This window comes from Psammomys obesus, unplaced genomic scaffold (assembly GCF_907164565.1).
Source record: "Psammomys obesus unplaced genomic scaffold, mPsaObe1.curated_primary_1811, whole genome shotgun sequence".
Lineage (NCBI taxonomy): Eukaryota > Metazoa > Chordata > Mammalia > Rodentia > Muridae > Psammomys > Psammomys obesus.
In genome coordinates this window covers 17938863-17949056 of record NW_026592548.1, presented here as the reverse complement: position 1 = coordinate 17949056, position 10194 = coordinate 17938863, and the positions used below count along the sequence as shown (strand labels likewise).

The window sequence follows — 10194 nt, the reverse complement described above, 5'->3', positions numbered from 1 at the left end:
ATAAATAAATAAATAAATAAATAAATAAATAAATAAATAAATAAATAAATAAAACAGGAAGCCTAAAAACAGGCCACAGGAAACAGCCATTTTCTTTGAACAATTTCCTGATGCTCTTGATCTGGGTCCCTAACTTTTAGTCTTCGTTTTGAGCTTCCTGTAATATTTCTGACACTGCACTCAGACCCCTCCCCATTTAAGTTACCTGACTGTGTAGCTAATCAAGTTCAGAACACTGCTCTGGCACAAAACATCCTCACTGACCAAACAAATACAGCTCTTCCTTCTAACATATAAGGGATAATTTATTTTGGAACTAAATATTAGTGATATGGAACGGTCCCATTCAATATCCAGTATAAATTTTAAAATTAGAATCTAGAAGGAAATTCTTCAACGACACATTTAAAGGAAGACCGGAGTTGTTAGGAGTAAATTTTGATAACTTGCAAGGACACAGATATAGAGCACCCTAAATACCAGGTTCCAACATGGTTAACATTTTCATAAAAGTTTTAACAGCAAAAAAATTATAGATGAAGGCATTTTTAAGCCTACTGCTGGTTACATACTACAGGCAAGTTAAAGCAGAATAAGAAACCCTCAGCTGTGCCGCAGACACTCTCTGACAACACTCTTACCCTTTGAATGGGTGGAAGCCAGGGTTCTGTTTGTACATTCCAAAAAAGATCTTACCCAATAGGATGATGTTATGTCAAACACATAGCTGGATGATAAGCGTGATCCCAAGTCTGAGGTAGCAAAGGTAATCTGGCTTTAACATTCAGGCTCTCCACAGTCACTGAGGCAGGCTGGTGGAGAGTTAACTGAAGTACGCTCTTCTATCTGTTCACACCCTCCATGTCTTGGAAGAATTTCTAGTCCAGGACAGCCTGTTTCTGTCCAACACACAAGTAAATTGTGCTGATTTCATTCCTGGAACGGTAGCATAAGGGTCCCTGTGCAGCCTCGTTCCACCAAAATGTTCATAAAAGCCAGAGGGAGGGGCCGGTGCTAAACCTGTGAAGATCATTTTCTACGTGCAAACAGGGAAAAAACGGAGCACTGATTCCTGAGGGTCCTTACTCCTTGAAAGAATTGATGAGTTCATGAATCCATATTGAATTTCTTGTACATAGTCTGAATGAAAATAAACTCACCCAATGTGAAAATTAAAGAAATTCTATTTTTAAGGAGTTTTAAGTTATCTGCTTACTTTACATGTGTTTGTATATGGGCTGCACATAGGTTATGGAGCATGTATAGCACCAGAGGACAGCTGCTGAGAGTCCGTGTTACCCTGCCAACACACAGATCCTGGGGACTGGCTCAGGCTGTCGTGCTTGACACTGAGCACTTTTACTGGCCGAGCCATCAAAGCAGCCCCAAGAAAGTCTATACGTAACAAAGAAATTTTCCTAAATAGAATTTTAAAGATACTCTTCAGCTCTGAAAACATACAGACGGGTAGCATTACATAGACTGAGCAGGTTATATCTGGAAATATACGTATATTCATGTGTATATTCACACATGCATGTAATAACAACTAATAAAAACAGGCAAGGAAATTGATGAACAGTGGCAAAGGTATATGGGAGGACAAAAGGGAGGGAAGGGAAGAGAGAAAATGTTGGAATTCAATTATAATCTCAAAAATACAAAGTTAAATTAACAGAAATTATTTTTCCTATTCAATAGCTAGCATAAATTTTAAAATTAGAATCCAAAAGAAATCTCCCCCATGATAACTGAGAGGGAAGATTTGAGTTGTTAGCAGTTGAATTTTTAAGAATTCATGAGTACTATCACTTTTGTTCAACTTCTTGGACTGTATTTTCGTAACCTTCCAGAATTATTCAGACTTTTCCCTTGCCACCTGAACAATTCACTAAAACTTCTGTTCACGCTGGAGGGTTGTGTGGCTCCATCTTCTGAAAAGCGAAAGAAATTCTAATTTATTCCCCCTCTTCCCTCAAAGACAAGAAACCCCATGGGGCAAGGCAGAAATGGCCCACATGAGAGCACCCATGTGCCTGATTGAGAACGTGGAAGGACAGCTCAGACCTAATCAGAAGGCCCTGGAGATCCTGTCGGCCATCACACAGCCCGTGGTGGTGGTGGCAATCGTGGGCCTCTACCGCACTGGCAAGTCCTACCTGATGAACAAGCTGGCTGGGAAGAAAACCGGTGAGTGCCCACAGCAGAGCTGGGCTGAGGCTCCCCTGGTCCAACACACTGGGAGCCTGGGTTGTGAGGAGGAAAGTAAGAAAAGGAGACGGATTCTGAAATCCACCTCCTACCCAGAGTTTAACTTTTTTTCTTCACTATATTTCAGGGAGCAAGTCAGCGCATAAAGCTCTCTACTCGGTCTTCAGTTTCATTATAAAAGCAGAAATCATTCCTAGCCTAGAAAGGGAGAAAGCATTAATAAGAATAATTAATTTACATAGTTATCTGCAAGAAACTGTAAGGCATTCATTAGAAATGCTAAGGCGGGGCCAAGAAGATGGCTCAGCAGGTAAAGGCCCTCGGTCCGTAAGCCAAGCAACCTGAACCCAATACCTAGAGGGTAGAAATAAGAGCCAAAATTAGAGTTGTCCTCTGACCACCACACACATGCTCTAACAACCCCCCTCCCCAAACACACATCATAAAGCTGGTAAGTTAACACTGAGTTTCTCCTTATTGATGCAAATTTTAAAATGTTTTGAATTGAATTGATTGGTTTGTTTGTTTGGTTGGTTTTAGTTTTGGTTTTGGATTGTTTTTTTTTTTTTTTTGAGACATGATTTCTCTGTGTAGCCTTGGCTGTCCTGTACTCACTTTGTAGACCAGACTCACCTCAAATTCACAGAGATCCGCCTGCCTCTGCCTCCCTGAGTGCTAGGATCAAAGATGTGAGCCATCACGCCCAGCTTGAATTGAAGATTTTTACAGTCATGAATCAACATAACATAAAATTAACTCTTCTAACCATTTTAACTGCAGTTCTATACCATTAAACAAATTCACATTATTATACAATTGTCACATTATCCACCTATATATATATTATATTTTAGAATATATATTATATACATTATATTTTACCCAAAACAAACTAAGTACCCACCACACAGTGATTACTCTTTTCCACATTCTCCATCACTGTTCTATAATCTGATCTTACAGATTTGACCCTCAAAAGGAAATATGAGGGGAATAAGGGCTATGGTACAGGGCAGAAATCCCAGCATGCAAGAGACTGAGGGGGGACGATCATTTGAATCCATTTGTTCAAACACAGCTTGGATAACCAAGCAAGGTCTCTACCACAAAAAAGAACAGACATTCATCATTTCATGTGCTTTGATGTTTAAAGACTATTGTTTCTTCTAAACGTTAAACATGGAGAATGTAATTGTTTGTATCTTCTGTTATTTTTTCTAAAAACAATTTGTGTATTTCCCTGTATAAATTTGTCACCCTCTAGATCAAGTGCATTTCCAAGTAGTTTATTTTTTAGATGAAATTATAAATGGGATTAATGTCTTAATTTTCTGTACATTATTATCTGTTATTTATTATTGGTGTGTAGAAAAGGAACCAATTATAGAAATCACAAAAATAATTTTGTGTGCTGTAGCTATGCGGAATTAATTGTTTCCAGTGTTATTGTGTGGAATATTTGAAGTTTTAACATAAAAGATCATACCATCTGTGACAAAGATAATATTTTTCTTTTCAATTTAAGTGCGAGCTATTTCTGTCTTTTTTTCTTTCTAATTACTTTGTATTAACACTTCAAGTACTGTACTGAACACTAATGCCTAAACTGGGCACACTTTTCTTTTTTTATGGTCTTCAAGAAAAATGTTTTCAGCTTTTACCATTGAATATAATATTGGCATGAATTTTCACGTATGGCATTTCATATATTTGCTTTAAGATATTCTTTTAGTTTGCTGAATGCTATTTTTAATGATAATGTGTTGGATATTTTCAAGTTTTTGGTGTATGATTTTTACTATTTCTCTGGTCTCGAGAGATCAATACTAGCTTTGTTTTCAGCTAGCTCTACTCACTTGGATTGTTCTCATTTTTTCCAGAAATTTCCTGGAACCCCTGCTTCTAACTATGTCCTCTCTTCTGCTCATCACAGGGTTCTCCCTGGGCTCCACAGTGCAGGCTCACACAAAAGGAATCTGGATGTGGTGTGTGCCTCATCCCCACAAGGAAGACCACACACTTGTTCTGCTTGACACCGAGGGTCTGGGAGATGTGGAGAAAGTAAGGGTTGAGATTTCAGTTGGCAATGCAGTCCCTCACATCTGAGTATTCTGTAACTTTTAAACAAGAGCTTGAATTTCACTGTAATAAGCCTTGGTAGTTTCAAGTACGTATCATGTAACTAATGTTAGCCGCCATAAGAAATAAATGGACTCATAGAAAAGCAAGTTGGTCAGTCTGCAGATCCCGGCTCCCAATGACAGGCTGAAATCTTAATGTGGTACCCAAGCTTATGAAAGGGCCAAGGATAAACATGGTGCCTTGGAGCACACACTACAGGGAACTTCAGGTGCAGATTTCAGTTTAAAGACCCATGACTGTATTCGAATGGAGTCCTTATTTTTAAACTTCTTTTAGCCTCAGCCTTCTGAGCCATCAGCTAGATTAAGTAAATTTTACTCTACCTATTTTATGGCATTTCTCTAGATATTTAATAAAGTAAATATTTTTTTCTGGTACAAAATAAGTACCCAGTGATCTACAGTGGCCTTTTTCAGTCCTTTGTGCTTGAGTCCTCCAAAGCCCTGTTTTCCATTTGCAGCAATAGAAGAAAGAATTAGATGAGATTTAAAAGGAAAAGCTACAGGTATTATGAATCACATGAAAGTAAATCTTCTCATTTGCAATAAGGGAAATACTTCATTCTACAGGGTACTTGAAGTTTTAGAATATCTGCAAACATCTACTGTCTAGCAGTTACTGCCAGTGGTCAAAAGAATGTCTTCAAGAAAAAAGTACAAACCAAAAATCCTAGTAAAAACTATTCAAAGTTTAATAAGAATCTGATTACATTTGTTTGGGTTTTGTGTAGGTTCCTAAGACAGCATTTGTTTCACTAATCCCTGTGGGAAAACTCTGTTTAAATGAGCATGCTTCTGTCACTGCTCACCTGAAAACTGACACAAGACAGACATATGCCTGACCCACGTGTGCTCTGACTTCCAGGGTGACAATCAGAATGACTGCTGGATCTTTGCCCTGGCTATCCTTCTCAGCAGCACCTTCGTCTACAACAGCATGGGGGCCATCAACCAGCAGGCCATGGACCAGCTGCAGTATCCTTTCTGTGATGGAGAGCACCCCAGCTTGGGGGTTCTGCAGAGTCAGTGTTGACAGCTAGGAGACAGAATAATCCCAATTCGAGGGGACATGGAGTCAGACATGGCAAATTCACGTGTGGGGATGGATGAGACAACTGGGGACCCTCTTCATTCGCCACTCCTCCTTAGCTACTCAGCTATGTGACAGAGCTCACAGATCGGATCAGAGCAAGATCCTCACCTGACCAGGATTATGGGCTGGAGGACTCAGCTGATTTTGTGAGCTTCTTCCCTGACTTCCTGTGGAGCCTAAGGGATATGACCTTAAAGATGGAAGTAGATGGAAAAAGCTGCACAGCAGATGAGTACCTGGAGATTTCTCTGAAGCTCAAGGAAGGTACAGGAACTGATACTTGTAAAGGAACAATGACAGGAATGTCATATCCTTTTTTTGTGTGCTTATATTCAATGTTTCATTTCTATACTTGTCATTCCTAAGAAGTAATTCTTATTCACCATCTGCCTGAATAGAACCAATATTAAGTACATTAAGTTGCAAGCTTCCTTGGCTGTCCTTTTCTGAGTACTTTTATCAGATCACGTTCATCTCCTCACTTAGGTTTGGTGAAGCTGCACATAAGAAATTCTTAAATGACACCCTACCCATTCCACAAGCTATCCGACCTCCATTGCAAAAATTATTTTCCCAGGTACTGGCAAAGAAGTTGAAAAGTACAACCTGCCCCGACTCTGTATCCGTAAGTTTTTTCCAAAGAGGAAATGTTTTATCTTCTATCCACCCACTGAGTGGAAAAAGCTTTCCCAGCTGGAGACGCTGCAAGCAAATGAGATCGATTCTGAGTTTTTGCAGCAAGTAGCAGAATTCTGTTCATACATCTTTAAGCATTGCAAAGCCAAATATCTTCCAGGAGGCATCATTGTCAATGGCCCACGTGAGTCCCTGTCTTAGTCTCTCACTCATTACAGGATAAAGGAGAGCAGCAGGAAGTTCATTAGTTTCAGCTTTCAGAAGTGTAGGGCCATGGCTAGTTATGATAGATATTTTAATTAAAATCAACTAGATTTTAGTTAAATCCTTACATGGAATAGGTAGTGAAAACCTAGTTTAAGTTAAAGCAAGTTGTCCCTATAATGATGTACACAGTCAGATACATACTATTGTTCAGTATCCAAACAACACAAGAATAGTCATTTAAATTTACATAAAAATCAAGGGAAATTCATACAGACTATTAGATGAAAAAAATTAGACAATGTAGCCTTATTTCTCATGGTTACTGTCAAGGAAAATAGAACCATTAAACAACTGGTTTACTTCAGAAAGTTCCATAAAACAGTGCTGAGCTAGAATGAGACAAGGAAGATGAGGAAAATATTACTTTTCTACACATATTTAATGAAAAGCTTTCCAAGGACTGTAGTATAAAGGTATTACTATGCAGAAGAGCAGTCTTGTTCAAAACATGTTGGGGCACTGAAAGACGCATGTCCAATAGACACAGGCCTGCCTTATCTCTTCCTAAGAGAAGAGAGTTCTATTCCAGCAGGTGTCATCGTTTGTTCTCTCTTTATAGGACTAGAAAGCCTGGTGGTGACCTACGTCAGTGCCATCCGCACAGGAGACCTCCCCTGCATGGAGAATGCTGTTCTGGCCTTGTCCCAGATAGAGAACTCAGCCGCCGTGCAGAAGGCCATCACCCACTATGACCAGCAGATGAACCAGAGGGTACAGCTGCCCAAAGAGAGCGTCCAGGAGCTGCTGGACCTGCACAGAGCCTGTGAGAGAGAGGCCATAGAAATCTTCCTCAGGAACGCCTTTAAAGACGAAGATCATTTATTTCAAATAGAATTAGGGGTAATTTCTTTTCTGTGGAATCGATGTTTTATAAGATAAAGTGCACACCAGACAATGATATGATTGTTGATTTGAAGGAAGCTATCCTTTGCAACCTTTAAAATGATGAAAACCACCTTTTTAGAATCAAAATAATCTAGTGAAACAATTTATAAACTATGGACCCAAGTTTGAAAACATTTTATAATACTCACATATAGTTTAAGTGCGTATAGTTGACAATTGATACTTTAATCAAATTATATACTTACTGTTATTAGAACAATTTTCTTTCTTTAGCCAAAAGAGATGAACTTGTGGTCTTAGTTCTCTGTTTAGACTATGCTTTGTTTTCTTCATTCCATTCGTAGCAACTGTCAGTCCGGTTTAAACCAAAGTTTGCACTTTAGGTTTGGTGTAAACCTCTGACCACCATTTCTCATAAGAGGGGAATTCATAAGAAAGGCCAAACTTAAAGAGCCACCATTTCCCTTAGCTGTCAGGAAGTTTTTGTGGACATCAAAGTTTTAGAAACTCTTGTAGAAACCTGAACCTTACTAACATCCTTCCGTGGTTATTCTTTTTACATCCATTTTTACACTGCAGTCTCGACTACAAGAGAGATGGGATGACTTTTGCCAACGCAATCTGGAAGTGTCGTCAAAACTTTGCTGGGCATTGATTCAGGATATCTTCAGACCTCTTGAAGAAGGTGTGATGCGAGGCACTTATTCTAAGCCAGGAGGTTACTGCCTCTTTGTTCAGGACACAGAAAGGCTGAAGAAAAAGTACTATAGACAGCCAAAGAAGGGCATACAGGTAACTAAGATATTCACTGGTGTGTCCTCCATCACTGCTGACATGCCTCCTGGATCCAAACATTCAGGAAATGTCATGTAGTCATCTGATTGATGATTACCTTTCAGCTCTACATTCCAGTCCTTTCTTCTTTATATCTCTATATCTGTGAATTGTTTTCTCCTTGAAGGCTTTATGCTGCAGCACAATTTGTACATGTAAAGTCACAAGACCATCTACTCCAATTCAAGTACCTTGGTTTAAATGTACAGAATCACTTCTCCTAGTATCAGTCAGTAGGGCCCTCCAGTTAGTTGGCTTAGATGACTTACCTATTCCTGTGGTAAGAAATCTTGGATGAGAGGAGCAATTCTTGAGGATGTTGGGAAGAGAGGTAGATTTCCTCCCACTAACTTTATGCTGTGAACTCTCAGGCTGAAGAGGTTCTGCAGACATATTTACAATCCAAGGAGGCTGTTTATAAAGCAATCTTACAAACAGACCAGAATCTGACAGAAAAAGAAAAGGAGATTGAAGGTAAGAAGATGAACCAAAAGACAAACTGCTTACAAAATCTTGTAATAGTTCACTTCCTGTCCTAAAATAGTAACTCTTAAACTGAAGCAAGAACGGTAAAGATGAGTCTATCCCCCAAGCTCTTTCTGACAATGGTGGACAATTGCTGATGGAATAGTAGCAGTTATCTCAAGTGTAAAATGGCCTCAGGGTAGCCTTTCTGTCAAACAGTGATTACAATGAGGGGTTACAGAGATGTCTCAGTGGTTAAGAACCCTGTATTCTCTTCTAGAGGACCCAGTTTGATTTCCAATACCCAACTAGTGGTTCACAATGGACTCTAGCTCCTTACTCAAGAGTGCGTGCTTCTGGCCTCCACAGGCAGCAGACATGCACATGATACACATACAGGCACATGCACAAACACACACAGGCAAAGCAGCCATGCCTATAAAATAAAACAGAAATGTTTAGATAGCAAGAACAAAACAGTGGAAGGAAAAGGCAAGCAACACTGTCTTCTCCAGGGATGACTGCTGTGACAAAATGTCAAAGACAGATGGCACAGGTAAAGCAAATGTATTCCTCACAGTTCTAGAGAGCAAGAATCCAGAGTCAGGACTCTAGCATGGTCAAGAGTGCTCCCCTGGAAGCTTGACTGTCTTCCCACTGCATCCTCTCATGGCAGAAAGGCTGAACCCTGGTCTTCACATCATCTTACAACAGCACTAAGCTCAGCTGGGGCTCCACCACCACAACCCTATCTAAATCCAATTACCTCACAAGAAACACACCTAGCTGCATCATCGTGGTGTAACGAATGCTTCCTCCCCTCAGGGCCTTCCCACCGTGGGCCTATGTAAAATTCATGTGCTCTCTTTCTCAGTGGAACGTCAGAAGACTGAGTCCGCACTGGCTGCTGCAAAACTGTTGGAGGAAACACAAAAGAAGACTGAGAAGCTGATGGAGCAGAAAGAAAAAAGTTTTCGGGAACACCTGAGACAGCTGACTCAGAAAATGGAGAATGAGAGAATCCAGTTAAAGAGAGAGCAAGAGCGGACATTAGCTCTTAAGCTTCAGGTATTGTTACTTTTATACTCCAGAATCATTAAGGGAGACCCTTGGTAGAGGTTACACAATCACATAGCATGAGGAATCCTCCAGCCCCTATTCTGTAGAGCCCCTTCAAGCTTACTGGGCCCGCCTCTGTGCACTGATAGCTGTCCAAAGCCGTCTTTTGCATTAAAAAAAAAAAAGTCCCATGAATGCCATTTTCCTGAATTGCTGCAGACAACAGCTCTCCACACACAGGCCTTGTACAGGTATTCTACAAGCTTTATGTTATTCTTTAAAACCCATTTAAAATTTACACTTAAAATTATTTGAACTAGCTAGAATCTTTAAATCACCCAACTAACCTGAGCACGGGGAGCTCGGCTCTCACCGCTTCAGCAGTGGGGGATGTGGGCCCAAGCTGCAGCTTGTAATTTACAATAAAAAGAACCTCATGTATTTACAGTGGAAAAAAATATTTGAACTAGCCAGGCAGTCGTGGTACACACCTTTTATCCCAGCACTTGGGAGGCAGTGGCAGGTGGGTCTCTGAGCAAAGCTACAAAGAGAAACCCTGTCTCTGAAAACCAGATGATAGATAGATGATAAAGATAGATAGATAGATAGATAGATAGATAGATAGATAGATAGATAGATAGA

General features: G+C 40.0%; 1 protein-coding gene across 4 annotated transcripts in view; it reads left to right on the top strand.

The window, feature by feature from the left end:
• The window catches only part of LOC129682097 (guanylate-binding protein 1-like), a 24036-nt gene that overhangs the window by 5580 nt on the left and 8262 nt on the right, over positions 1–10194 (top strand). For all 4 annotated transcript variants that reach the window (XM_055614308.1, XM_055614306.1, XM_055614305.1 and 1 more), the window contains 9 exons: positions 1982–2190; positions 4145–4272; positions 5218–5327; positions 5510–5709; positions 6023–6265; positions 6908–7188; positions 7774–7986; positions 8400–8502; positions 9368–9561. In XM_055614308.1, coding sequence (XP_055470283.1) covers positions 2010–2190; positions 4145–4272; positions 5218–5327; positions 5510–5709; positions 6023–6265; positions 6908–7188; positions 7774–7986; positions 8400–8502; positions 9368–9561 — 1653 coding nt within the window. In that variant the 5' untranslated portion in view covers positions 1982–2009. The remainder of the gene's footprint in view (positions 1–1981; positions 2191–4144; positions 4273–5217; positions 5328–5509; positions 5710–6022; positions 6266–6907; positions 7189–7773; positions 7987–8399; positions 8503–9367; positions 9562–10194) is intronic.